General features: G+C 59.5%; 1 protein-coding gene across 1 annotated transcript; it reads right to left on the bottom strand.

Annotated features, from left to right (window-relative positions):
* Window positions 1-5133: 5133 nt before the first annotated feature.
* On the bottom strand, window positions 5134-13595 carry LOC118632685 (scavenger receptor cysteine-rich domain-containing protein SCART1-like). The gene is made up of 11 exons (XM_036265916.1): window positions 13352-13595; window positions 12242-12538; window positions 11183-11505; window positions 10498-10801; window positions 10045-10362; window positions 9660-9974; window positions 7594-7908; window positions 7344-7412; window positions 6954-7268; window positions 5916-6053; window positions 5134-5441 (listed from the first exon to the last, which is right to left on the bottom strand). The coding sequence occupies exons 1-11, from the start codon at window positions 13593-13595 to the stop codon at window positions 5134-5136; spliced, it is 2946 nt and encodes a 981-aa protein (XP_036121809.1).

Raw genomic sequence — 13595 nt, 5'->3', positions numbered from 1 at the left:
TTGTAGGCCTCTGGCGAAGTGACCCACCAGCCTGCTCGTCTCAGGGAGGAAGGACAGGAGGACCAGAACCACCTGGGGGTCCCGAGGAGGGCACTGGGACACCTGGAGACCTGCAGGCTGGGAGGACCTTCATCCCTGGGCATCTCACTCAGATTCAGATGGCAAACACTCATTTCCTGCCCCCTGGGGCTCCACCGAGCTAGGAAAAGTGGGCCCAGGGCCCACGTCTGTGTCATTGGCCCGTCCCCAGACTCGGCCTGTGTGTCTGGCCAGCACTTTGATAGCCTGTCAGTTGTAAACCCCAGCGCCTAGCGGCACCTCGTACATGCAGTCAGCCCTCTGCAGGATCTGTCACCGGAGAGGGACGTCTCCCCAGGGGACTGGGCCACCAGAAGAGAAGCAAAGTCCTCCAGACACTCCAAGTCGCTGTCCCTCCCGGGGCAGGGAGTGGACAAACTCCCCACCTCTCCTTCAGACAGTGAATGTCCCCTTCTGTCCCCCAAGCACAGCTGAGGGCGATGCCTCCCTCTCAGAGTGGGTATTCCTACCTGAACACATGACCTGTCAGAAGGTCGCACTGGTCCTGAAAGTTCAGGTTGAACCGGGAGTTGAAGGTGCTGGACTCTGTCCCTGGCAGGTCACGACCTTAGGTCCTTAGCCCCCAGAGCCCCCGATGAGGTGGGGTCTAGATTCCTGGAGCACTGGGCCACCCCCCAGACCCCTGCACTTGTCTCCTCCTCGTGCAAAGGACAGAGCCTTCGGTCCATCTGATCTCACAGGTCCCTGCACAGGGACTGTCTTCTCCGCTGAGCCCACTGTCGCCAGCTTCCCACCTGCAGACAGCACAGGAGCCTGCCCTGCTGCTCACCTGAGCCCCGCTGGTCTGGGGCACCCACCCGGACAGAGGGGGTGGCCTTGGGGGGCAGAGCCCAGGGTTTGTCTGCAGAGGCCCTTCCTTCCCACCCAGGACCCCTGCGGAAGGGAGGGGGAGCAGCTGCACCCCCTCCCTGCTGCCCTGTCCTTGAAGGCCTCCAAGAGTGGACGGCAGGGATGAGCTCCAAGCTCTTCGGCTTCTGGAGCTTTGGCACACTGCAGCCCCCGCCGAGCAGAGGGGCCAGGGAGGAGGAGACAGGGCCCCTTTACGCCAGGAGGCCGCGCAGTCACCCTTGGGCCAACGCCTGAGCACTGGCGGGAGGCGTCGACTGAACCCAGAAAGAGCTGGCCTGGGTGCACAACCCCAGCTGGGAAGGCACAGGTATTCCTCACGTGGGGCCATGGCAATGCGACGAGGGTCTGAAGGTCACAGTTCTGGAGTCACGGGCTTCCACCGGGGGGGCTGCTCACACGCCCACTCCTCACAAAGACTGCCTACCTGAGCAATGGGGGCTCCAATGCACGATGCACGTCCGACGGCCTGGGGCGCAGCTCCAGAGGGAGGTCTCTGTGCCCTGGCACCACACGCCCTGCCGCATCTCCTGGGGCCACGCCACGCACGTGGGTGCCACGTGGGCGCTGCTGCAGCCCAGTTGCCTGCAGATGACCTCTGCCTGGGGCCGGCCCCATTGGTCCCCACACACCGCGCCCTGCAGCCCACTGAGCTGGACCGGCGTTGGGGCCTCGGGGCAGGAACACAGGGAGCTCGTTCGTGGCGTGCCCGAGAACACTCTGTCCAGAAGTTTCAAAAATTCAAGATCTAATTTTCACTTTCCATCCTGATTTGTACTCTTCATGTCAATTTCTTCATGTTTTCTCACACTTGATTTTGATGGCGTTGATGACATTTATGAAGTGAAATGTTAACAAAGTGAATGTCTAAGGACCACTTTCTGTGGAATCGTCACAGAATTGGGGACTTGGCCTTTCCCATACATGGGTCATGGTCACTTGGCTGCAAAGGGCTGAGACAGCCCTGCCCTCTGGGGCCTCGGCTGAGACTCCCAGGATGACACCCCATGTGATGCTGTCCCCTCCCTTGGTGGACCATCCTCAGAGCCCTCAGTCCTCGGGACAATAGCATTCACCTGCAGGGAGGGTCCGACAGGCCAGAAGGAGGGGCCACAGCCTCAGAGGGGACGATGTCATCCTGGTCACCTCTGCTGCTGTGCCCCCCAGGCACAAGCGTGGGCGCTCCGTCCAGGTGCAGGAGGTGGACTCCAGCTCAGTGCGGAGCTGTTCTGAGAAGGAAGCCGGTGCCTCCACCCGCCTCCCGTGAATCAGTGTCATCGTCTGTCCCGTGGAGCAGACACCCACCCACCAGGCCTAAGCCGACAGCGCCTGAAGCATGTGGCGAGGCCCAGGCTGGACGTCCCGCGGACCTAGCTGTGAGACTCGAGGACAAGCGACCACCTCGGAGCCAGGAACAGGCTCCGTGAGAAACGTGCTTTTCTCTGCCTCACACGGGGGTATCGATGAACAAGGGTCGTTCCATTGTGACACAGTAATTTGACCAAAGCCGTTAAAGACATGCATGACCTGTGACCAGCAACAGTAAAGAACGCAAACACCTCTCTCTGTGAGGATGGAGCCCTGGGAAAGCGGCCTCATGCCCAACGGGAGAGGAGCAACTACTTGCTGGAAGACCCGGAGGAAGGAATACTAGAAAGCCATCTAAAGTGCCAATGCGGACACGTGCGCACGGTAGCTGCGTCTTTTAGGTGGGAAACACAGGAAGCACAGAACGTGCTCCGGTGCGTTACTGTAACTCCAGCTTATATCTGCGCATCTGTTCAAAGAAAGGTTCTCAGTGGATATAAACCAAAGAGTTGATGTATTCATTTCTGAGTGATAGAAGAGTATATTTCCATTTTCTTTCTTGCTTCTATGCGTTTTTAAATTTATAATAATGTGTATTATTTTCGAATCAGAATACCATCAGTGAAAAGTTACTTTCCAAAAGAGAAGCAGTTTAAGAGAGGGCAGCTCAGGTCTTCAGACCAGTGTGGATTTCCAGAGAAGGACCCTGTTGGCAGGACCCTCTGGGCTGAGGCTCCAGGTCCTCCCAAACCTCAGCCTGGCTGCACCTCGCCGGGCTCCCAGCTAAGGAACACCCAGCATGCACCCGCAAGCCAGGCTGGCCACTTCGTGAGGCCAGAGGGAGGTCCCTGTGTGTGGCCCAGACATTCAGGACATCCCTTCTCGTCCCCCAAGGCTCTGTCGGAGCTGTTCCAGCCACATCCCAGGACTTGGCAACTAGCCTTCCTCACCCACTTCACCCCAGAGGCCCTGTCCAACCTCTGGACGTCACCCCATCTCCTTCATCGGGGCTTCCTGTCCAAAAGGGACCTTCAAATTCATCTTCCGCAGATAGTGGTCCTTGAAGTCACGCCCCTGTGCCTCCCCTACAGCCCAGGGGTGTGGGCATAGGGGAGAAACCCCCAGCAGGCTGGCCAGACCAAGGGGAACCCTGAAAGGTGGATGGAAATCGCTGCCGTCACTGGGAGACCCCCAGGATGATTAAACCTGGCCTTTGCTAGAGTTTTGCATGGGAGAGTGGGTGTCAGCAGAGATCACATGGGTGGGTGTGATCATGTGCAAACCTATCCCAGGCCCACACAGGGAAGAGGATACAGAGAAACACTTTCCAGAGGGTGTGGTCAGAGTGAGTGTGGTCACAAAGGGCTTGGTGGGTCATCAGTGCAGGGCAGCTTTGAGTGTTGGGGATTCTGGCACCTGAGCCAGGTGGAGGGCTGTCTGCAGATGAAAAGAGGGTGGCCAGGAGCTGGTTCATAGGGAGCCCCACCCCACACCCGTAGAACCTGCAGGCAAAAGGCTGTGGGCGAGGACAGTTGAAAACACTCCAAGCCCACATCAGACCAGGGTGAGGCAGAGAGAGGGCCAAAAACAGAACCTGGGCCACAGTGGATGTCTGAGGATTGTTATGAGATGAACGAATGAGTTCAAAGGGTGTTTAATAACATCTTTTTTAGAAATTAGGAAAATGAAGGCCCCCAGGAGCCTTGCTGGTGGCCCCCATGGCCAGCTGACGGTCATCACACCCTGCAGAGGGGCCGACTGCAGTCTTCCGTCCCAGCCTGAGCTCGGGGCCCGGCCGCAAGGAGCCCACCTGGACTTAAGGAGAGAGACATGCATTGGGTCCTCAGCGAGTCCTCAGAGCCCCAGGACTTCGGGGCCTGGTCTGTCGTTGCATCTCGAAGCAAGAGGGGCCAGACAAGACTAGATAGTGGGTTGGGGTAAAGTGGTGCTCACACCGTGTCTCCTCCCACCATCTGCTCAGGCCGCCCTGAAGCCGACTGGAAACAAGGTCTTAGAAGGACTCTGCACAGCCATGAAGAGTAACCCAAATAAAAATCTCAGGCCCGCCCAGCTGACGTGGCTCAGTGGATGGGGCATCGTCCCATGGGCTGAGAGGTCCTGGTTGGAGTCAGGGCCCATGCCTGGGTTGCAGGCTCGATCCCCGGTGGGGGACGTGCAGGAGGCAGCCAGTTGATGTATCTCTCTCACATCAAAGTTCCTATCTCTTGCCCTGGCCAGTTTGACTCAGCGGTTAGAGCGTCATCCCGTGGACCAGAGTCTCGGGTTCAGTTCCCGCTAAGGGCACGTACCTCGGTTACAGTGTGTCCCCGGCCCCAGTTGAGGTCGTGTGGGTGGCAACCAGTCAATGTCTCTCTCTCACATCGGTGTCTCTCTCTCTCTCTTCCCCACTCTCCCCCTCCCGCTCTATCTGAAGATAAGTGCAAAAATGTCCTCGGGTGAGGATTAAAAAAAAAAAAAGTTTCTATCTCTCTCTCCCTAAAAAAATCAATAAAATCATATTTTAAAAAAATCTAGGGCCCATGCCCAGGCGGTGTGGCTCAGTGGATTGAGCGACAACTCATGCACCAAGAGGTTACTGGTTCGATTCCTGGTCAGGTACATGCCAGTTTGATCCCTAGTAGAAGGCGTGCAGGAGGCAGCCAATAAATATTTCTCATTGATGTTTCTCCCTGTCCCTTCCCCTCTCCCTAAAAAATTAATAAAAACAGATTAAAAATAAAAACCTAGGGCCCTCCGTAAACTCCACATCTTCCCATTAGATTCCAGCGTAACGAGCAACTCTGAAGGCACTGCCAGGTATCAGCGCCCGAGCCGGTGACAGCAGTGAGGGTGACGGACACAGAGGGGCTCTCAGGTTCTTTAAATGTAGGTGCTGGCCAGAGCAGAGGCCTGGACATAGGCACAGTACAGCATGACAAGCACGACAGACACGGCGGACACCACAGCGCACAGGTGCACACCCTCGGGGCTCAGGGCTGTCCCCTGCTCCTGCTCCTGCTCCTCCTCCTGCTCCTCGGGGCCGCGCTCTGGCTCCCAGGCATCGTCGTAATCCTCTGTCAGCACCAGGTCCTGGGATGTACTGGGCCCCTCGACCTTGTCCCCCATGGCGACAGCTCCGATGTCCTCATAAACAGCTTCCGAGGGCAGATTCTCCGACATTCCAGAACCTGCAGAGGCCACAGCAGAACCCCTAGTCCTGACGCTCCTACGCCCGCAGCTGCTGGGGTTTCTCATTCGGGCCAGGACCCTCCCGACCCTCAGCTCCTCCTGCCTCAGTTTCCATCAAGAGCAACATCCCCCCACAAGGGACATACTTTCCCGGGTACCCGAGATCAGAGAGCTCCCCAGCTACACAGATGACACAGGAATGGGGACCCTTGGGCCTCTCCCCGTACCCAGGCAGCCCTGGGCGTACATATCTTCTCATCCAGCTCCTCTCAGAAGCAGAGCCAAGCTAAGGGTCCCCAACAAGTTGTGGGTCACAGACAAGTCCCCACAGGGGAATCCAGGTGGGACCCAGCATGCAGGGCACTGACCAGGACAGAGAGGGCCTGAAATGGGCTGGGACCTCAGGGTGTGCCCCCCAGCCTTCCCATCCCCAGGGCCCTGCGTCACCCTCACTGGCCATGCCTACCACCTACCCTTGCAGAATCCTCTGCGGCGGCACCACTGCACCCCCAGCACCAGGGAGACGGTGCCCAGGAGAGTGCCCAGGATGAAGCAGAAGATCATGGGCAGGGTCCCAGCTTTGAGGGGAGGTAGTGGGGCCAGGGGAGGGTCTGTAGGGACAGTGAGAGGCGGGTCTTCCCTGAGTGGCTGTACAGCCTGGGGAATTGTGACCTTGGGCCTGGACCACCTCAGTCTCTGGGGAGGGGGAGGGGCACCCCCTAAGAGGAGAGATGACCCCCTAAGGTCACATAGCTCTGAAACAAGAGGGAAGGCACAGAAGGGAGGGGCCGGGAGAGCGGCTCTTATGGTCCTGACAGCCCACTGCCCTCCCCTATGCTTTGGACACATCACAGTTTCCAAGAGGCCACAGCATACTGAAGCCAAAAGCTCCCGCTGGCGAGGCAAAGACCCCAGGGAAGTAGGTGGGCAGGGCCGGGCCTGCTGTCCCCCCCAGGGCTCTCCACAGGCTGCCACGAGGACGAACAGCAACGTTCCTCCGAGTGGGTGTCTCCAGCCCTGTGGGCGTGCCCTTGCTGACCCTGGCCCCTCCCCTGGACTGAGGCACAGGTGTCCACAGGAGATTCCAGGGCGCCCCTCCATGCGACCCCCTTGCAGGGCTCCTCCGGGCCAGGGTCAGACAGGAGGGTGTGAATTGGGGCCTTGGGAAGAGCACACCTACCTGGTTCTGGTGGCAGGACTGTGGTTCCCCTGTCACCTGCAGGAGAAACAGCCCGAACTTAGAACAAGGAAGAGCAGCCGTAGCCCTGAGCAGCCCAGACCCTCTGAGCAGCGTCCCAGCCCCACCCACTCAGCCAGAGCTTGTCATGTCATTGGACCCCCCTCTCCCGACGGAGGCAGCCTGTGCCCCAACACCCAGAGGGACCCAGCGAAGGGGCAGCCTCAGGGCCAGGTCTGGGAGCACCCACGGTGGTGGGACACTCCAGGGGAACCCTCCTGGCACCCCTTGCCCCAGCCCCCAACAACACCCTCCTCGCCTCCCTCCCACTCACGGGAACAGCGCACACCCGCGTCTTCCTTGTGCCCGCAGTCTGCATGTCCCCAAGGCTCTGCCGGGCAGCCCCACAGGGATGCCTCACTGCCCCGGCACCCCACCTCGTCCAGCCACACGGGCCCTGAGCCTGGACCAAAGGCAGCCCCCGCCAGAGCGCTGATGGCCCTGCCACAGCCCAGTTGGCGGCACACGACCTCTGCATCTGCCAGGTCCCAGGAATCGTCGCACACGGTGCCCCACGAGCCGGCGTGCCAGAGCTCCACGCGGCCGGAGCAGCGGTCCTCGCCCCCACGCACGCGCACCGTGCCCTCCTCTGGAAAAGGGGACTGTGGTCACTGCGGGGCAGGACAGGAATGAGGAGTGGACAGATGGACTGACAGAGGAGTACCTGGGCAGCTCTGGGTGGATGAGCAGTTGAGGGTCTCCCCGGAATCCTGCGTTGTTTTCTCCGACAATCCTATTGGATGAAACAGCAGCCGTTCCAGAGTAAATGCCCTGAAAAGCTTCAGAGGGAAGTTTGTGGAGCCCAAGTGATCCCTGGACCCCCAGCCATGGGTCAATGGGACCCCCAGCCCTGGGGGTGACCTGTCAGGATATGGAAGCCCCCTCCAGGCCCCCAGAGACTGCCAGGGGCCCACCTGCACAGGTGATCCAGACTTCCTCTCCACGGGCACAGGAGCGTGGATGCCATGGGGCTGAAGGGCACTGCCACAGCGTAAAGTTTTTCAGCCTGCGGCACTCGATATTGTCCACCCAGGAGATGCCTCGGTCAGTGTGGTCGGGCTTGTCCTCCAGCCAGCCCTGCTCCCCGCAGCCCAGCTGCTTGCAAATGACGGACATGGAGATGTCTCTCAGGGCGTTACTGCACACGGCGCCCCAAGTACCATTGTAGAACACCTTCAGCCACCCAGCACAGTGTTGGGTGCCACCTTGGAGCCTCAGGGCCACTGACCCTGGAAGACAAGCACAGTCAGGTCAGGGGAAATCTCTGGAGGAGGAGGCCAAAATGAGGGGCTCCAGCACTAAGACGGATGCCACTCAAAGCCATCTGACCCAGAGAGGCCCTGGCATCGACCATGCGTCCCCACAACAACCTCCCACCTCCAAGGATGCAGGCAGCAGTTTTAGCAAAAGGTAACCAGAGTTAATTCCCAGTTGTAACATCTTAGCAGGTATGCCAGCTGATTGTCCAGAAACCCATTCCTGGAAATTACTCAAAATACAGAATAATCTTTTTGCATAAGAGGATCAATTTAGCAGTGATTGTAACAATAAATAAATAAAAAGAATTAGCCTAGAGTGCCATGTTTGGACATGGCATCAGTCCAGGCTGGCCAGTGTCCACAGACTGTCATAACACGCTTGACCAATGTAATTCCAACAGGGGAACTAAATATTGCCACTTAACAGAGTATGAGACAATCCTTTAAAATTATATTGCGAGGGCTTGTAATACATCAAAAATACCTATATTCCAGGATCAATGAAGAAAGTTGGGTATGAATTGCATATGACGGAGTCATAACTAATTAAGAACTAATTAACTAATTAACTAACTAATTAGAGAAAACACAAGAAGCAAATACATCCGTGATAGATTACCAAAGTGGCCACAAAGATCTGCCTGTGTCCGTGCCCCTTGCAATGAATGAGCTTACTGCCCACCCACCCAATCTGGGCTGGTTTCAAGACTCTGGCCAACTGAATGAATGGGGCAAGAGTGACGGCGCTGTCCCACGCCAGGCCTCTTGCTGGTGAAACCCTGCTGCCAAGCTCGGTCCTAACAGAAAGAGAGCACCCCGGCCCTGCCAACAGCCCGTCCTCCGCAGCAGCAGCAGCTGCCTGAAGGAGTCCACCGACGGAGGAAGAACTGCAGGCACATTGAAAACACGACGAACTGAAGCGGACGTCCAAGAACTACACCAGAACTGACAGAACAGCAAACCACTGACATGGACACCACCTGGGGAAACGCTTCCAGAGAGCACGCGGGGAAATGCAAAACAATGAACCTCAGTGTTATTTAGAAAGAAACACAATGATTGAAATAGATGCAATCATTTCAGGCGTCTTGAGGAAAACTTGCCTAAAGCACAATAGAAACCGAAATCAATAAGAAGAGTTCTCTTGGACACCCAACCCCACTCTGGAGGGCACCCGGAGATGTCTGGGGAGGCGGAGCCACTGACAACACTCACGGGCTCACACCCCCAATCAATGACAAAATTCTGTCACTCAACAACCATCACACCCAGATAAGAGCTGCATAAAAAACCTCAGATATGTTTGAGCTAAAAACCTAAAAATACTCTAGAAAAAGTCCTGCAGCACACCAAAATATGCATCCAAAGATATGACACAGGGAAACTCAGGAGTGGGAGGTGAGCTTCGGAGAAGGGGAGAGACACCTTGGGCATTGCACATCCAGGACCACCAGCACCAAAGGAGCAGACCTCCTCTCCAACCCTCCCACCCCCAACCCCCAACCCCTCCACCTCCGCAAACAAAGAAAGGTGCTTTGTCATGCAAGATCCCTGGAGCCAGAGGGCAAGATCCATTGTGGAGTGCTCCATACCGGGAAGAGGGGAGACCCTGGAAATATGAGTGAACCCGCAAAGAGCCAGTGTGCATGGTTACCCACGGAGACACCACGACCATCGGACACCCAACTGCCCCATGAAAGAATTCAGCTAACAAGACCGACCTGAACAGAAGACTCCGGCGTCCTCCTTGTGCCCACAGTCGTGCTGGCCCCAGCCCCGCGACGGGCACTGCCACAGCGCAGACTCATTGCCACTGCAGCCCAGCTCATCCATCCAGATGCGCCCGGCCCCCGCCCCGAAGTGTGCGGCGCCCGGGGCCCTGAGGGCGCGGCCGCAGCCCAGCTGCCGGCAGACCACGTGCGCGTCCCGCAGGTCCCAGCCGTCGTCGCACACCGTGCCCCACGTGCCCCTGTGGAGCACCTCCACGCGCCCCGCACAGCGGTCGGGCCCCGCAGCCAGCCGAACCCGGAGGCTCCCTGCGGAGAGACCGAGTCAGGGCGCCCGAGCTCCCAGGCGGATGGGACGGGGTTCAGGGTCCCCACTCACCTGAGCACACGACGCCCGCGTCCCGAGAGGCCCCCGCGGGCACCATTGGGGACGCAGACACAGTGCACTGGGTCAGGCGCGTCTCGTTGCCCAGACAGCGCACGCGGCTCAGGCCCACCCTGCGCGGCCCTCGCCCTGCCGCGGGCGCGTCGTAAGCGAGCTCGGCCTCCCCGCACCCCAGCTGCCGGCACACGACGCCTGCGCCGTGCAGGTCCCACGCATCGTCCAGGACGCGGCCCCACACGCCGTCCACAGACACCTCCACGCGGCCATCGCAGCGGCTGTGTCCGTCCCTCAGCTGCAGGGCGTGGGGGAGACCTGGGGAGAGAGGCGGGGCGTGGGAGGGGCTGGCGGGGTGTGGGGGGACCCTAGGCCTGTAAAAGGGAGAGGACTGCCTCCTCCCCCAGATTCACCCACTCTCAGCCCCTCTGTCCATCGCTCTGGCTGACCCACCTGAGCAGACCACGGAGGCTGAGCTCCCTGGGGCACAGGCTCGGGCCCCCAGCGTTCTCACCGGGCAATTCCACAAATAGGGCTCCGTCCCAACACAGTGAAACCTGTCGGGCCAGATGGGAGCATCCCCGTGCCCAAACTGGCCTCCTGGAGGTGTGGCCACCGCGCTGCCACAGTTGAGCTGGTGGCAGAGGACGGTGGCGTCTGCTAAGTCCCAGCGGTGGGCACAAAGGGGTGCCCAGGCCCCCTGAACCTGGACCTCCACACGCCCCTCACAGCTGCTGCTGCCGTTGACCAGCCGGAACTCTGTGGGAAGGGGGTGTCAGGCTCCCTTTGACCGGAAGACCCAGCAAGGGGCAATTTCTTTCTCTACACCCAGTGTGGTGGCCACCGAGCTGTAGCCCGGCTCTTACCAGTTCAGGCTCAGCACTGGCTCACACCTCTGTGCAGAAAAGCTCACACTCTGTGGTCTGGCCTTGGGGTGGGGCGTGGGGGTAGAGCCTTCCTCTACGAGCAGATCCCTGCCTTCCTCCTTCTCACCCCTCAACCCACAGCAGCACACTCCTCTACCAGAACAGGACACCCTCCTGGCTGGAGGACCTTTGCGCTTGGGGTTGGAGCACCCAGGTGGAGTCCCAGAGGAAGGGAGGCAGAAAAGCAGGCAGGGGTGAGCCTCAGAACCCACCCTTCTGGCCTCACCTGAGCACCTGAGCCCAGCATCCTGGCCGTGCCCACACTGGTGCCCAGGTCCCCGACGGCAGTGGAATAACAGGGACTCGTTGCCCACACAGTGGAAGGCCTCTGTCCACACAAACCCAGAGCCCTGGCCAAAGTGGGCACCCCGGGGCATGGACACGGCCATGCCACACTGCAGCTCCCGACACACCACGTGGGCCGTGGCCTGGTCCAGGTCATCGTCACAGATGGTGCCCCAGGTCAGGCCACGCCTCACCTCCAGACGCCCAGCACAGGGGTGCTCACCAGCCACCAGCCGGGCCTCAGTGTGTCCTAGAGGAGGAGACAAATGACCAGTTAGGGGCAGGTGTTCCCAGGTAAACAGCTCAGCCTGGAGCCACCACCCTGGCCCACAGGAGGCTCCAGCCAGAGGAGGTCCTCTGTATCTAGGCAGTGGGTCTGCCAAGCACTGGACAAAACTGACGGCCAGAGGCCCATCCGCCCTGCACACAGAACAGAGCAGGGGTTGCTTCCCCAAGGTCAGAGGTTAGGGTCACCTGCTGCAGGTACCCATGCACACACGTCACACAGCCCCTGCATGTCCAGGGTGGTGGCATCAAGGCCCTGTATAATCTTGGAGGCAATGTCAGGCCACCCTCAGGCCACGGAGCACTGCCCTCTTGGGGGCACCAAGGAGCACCGTTCACTTCACTCTAGCCTGCCCTAATTGTAGGAAGGATGAGGGCAGTTCACTCTCACACCTCTGACAGTGCTGGGAGGGCATGACTCACCCCCGCAGCTGCAGCTAAACCGCACAGATGCTGCAGGACAGCCAGGGCCCCCCCCCTCCCCCGGGGCTCTGAGCACCCCCACCTGCCATGAGCCACCCTGGAGCACTTTCTGTGCTCTGGCCTCCAGGTCTCCGTCCAAAGCTGAAGTTGGTCATCTTTTCAAGGCAGCATTCTTTCCTCTCCTCCTCCCCTCCTTCCCCAGCCTGCTCCCTCTCCTCCGATGCAGCAAGCGGCAAAGATGTCCGAGGGGAGAAGGGAGCCAGGCGAGGCGGCCTCACCTGAACAGACCACCTCTGCATCTTGCTGGAAGTTGCAGCCGCTGCGGAGGTTGTTGTTGAGTCTGCAGTTTCGAATGGTGGGCTCGGTGCCCTGGCATGTCATGTACTTCCCGCCAGCGGCCACATCTTGACGGGCAGCCTGGAGGGCAGGACCACAGCCCAGTTCCCGGCAGAACACGGTGGCCTCCTCCTTGTGCAGCCCACAGAGGCGGTCCACTCTGTTCTCGTTCCTGATCTCGGGGAGTCCCGAGCAGGGGCTTCGGCCCTTCACCAGCCGGATTTCCCGGAAAGTACCATCTGCAAAGCACAAGCCAACTCAGGTGCTGCACCTTCCGCTGTCCCCACAGTCACTCGGAACCAGTGGCCTGTCTTCACGACCACACATGTCCACTTGGGCACGGCAGCTCCTTCTAGGCACTCTGCCCTAGGCTAGGGGTCACAGCCCCAGAGACACCCCTCAGAGGAGGCACAGCTTTCTGATGAGGCAGTCACAAAAGGCCCCTCGCTCAGAAGGACCCCACTCAGAGGGGCCCAAGCCTGGTGTCATGTGCTACTTTATGCTCCTGACAACCTTAATCATGTTCGAAAAGGCATCTGCACCCCACAACCGAAGCAATGGGTTTGCTTCGATGGCAGGACGCTATGAGGGCCTCAGGAGCTCTCACTGAAGTGCCCACGACAGCTGAACACCCTCAGGACAGACCTCCCAGTCACTTGAGTCAGAACTGATTAGATACGCACGTTGGCCCTCCAGGCCTCCTCAAGTGTCTGGAAGGCCAAGCGGTCCCCTCCCCACTCCTCTGTCCGCTTTCTGCTCCTCATTCCAGAGGCTGTTCCACTGGTTGGTTGGTTTAGTCTCTGTCTCTGCCTGGGGAGCCCAGGCTCCCGCAGCAGGAAGGTGCCTGGTTATTCACAGCTGCAGCCTCAGCACCGAGAACAGTGCCTTGCGAGGACAAGGAACTGCCAAGAGAGACTGGGCCCTCCTAGAGGAGTCAGGCTGGCTCCTGTGCCCAAAAGGAGCCCACCCAGGGAGCCCACGGACACGCCTGCCTCCCCCCTCCCCCCGTCCCGGGACTCCTCCTCCCGACTCACCCTCCTGCGCTGACTTACTCTTGCACAGTGCCACCACCATCCACTCATGCGGGCACTGGGCCTGCGTCCACGCCCCGAGGCTGCACTCCCAGAGGGTGGACTCGTCACCCCTGCAGGACACGTTGTGGAGCAAAGGCTGCATCTTCTCTCCAGGCAGCGGGACGTACTTGGGGGCGCCGACAGCGGGGCCACAGCCCAGCTGCCTGCAGACCACCGACGCCTCTGCCAGCGTCCACTCTCGGTTGCACACGTATCCCGACAT

The sequence above is a fragment of the Molossus molossus genome, unplaced genomic scaffold (assembly GCF_014108415.1).
Source record: "Molossus molossus isolate mMolMol1 unplaced genomic scaffold, mMolMol1.p scaffold_m16_p_17, whole genome shotgun sequence".
Lineage (NCBI taxonomy): Eukaryota > Metazoa > Chordata > Mammalia > Chiroptera > Molossidae > Molossus > Molossus molossus.
Note: the sequence above shows the minus strand (reverse complement) of the source record. Positions and strands in the feature narration are given on the sequence as shown.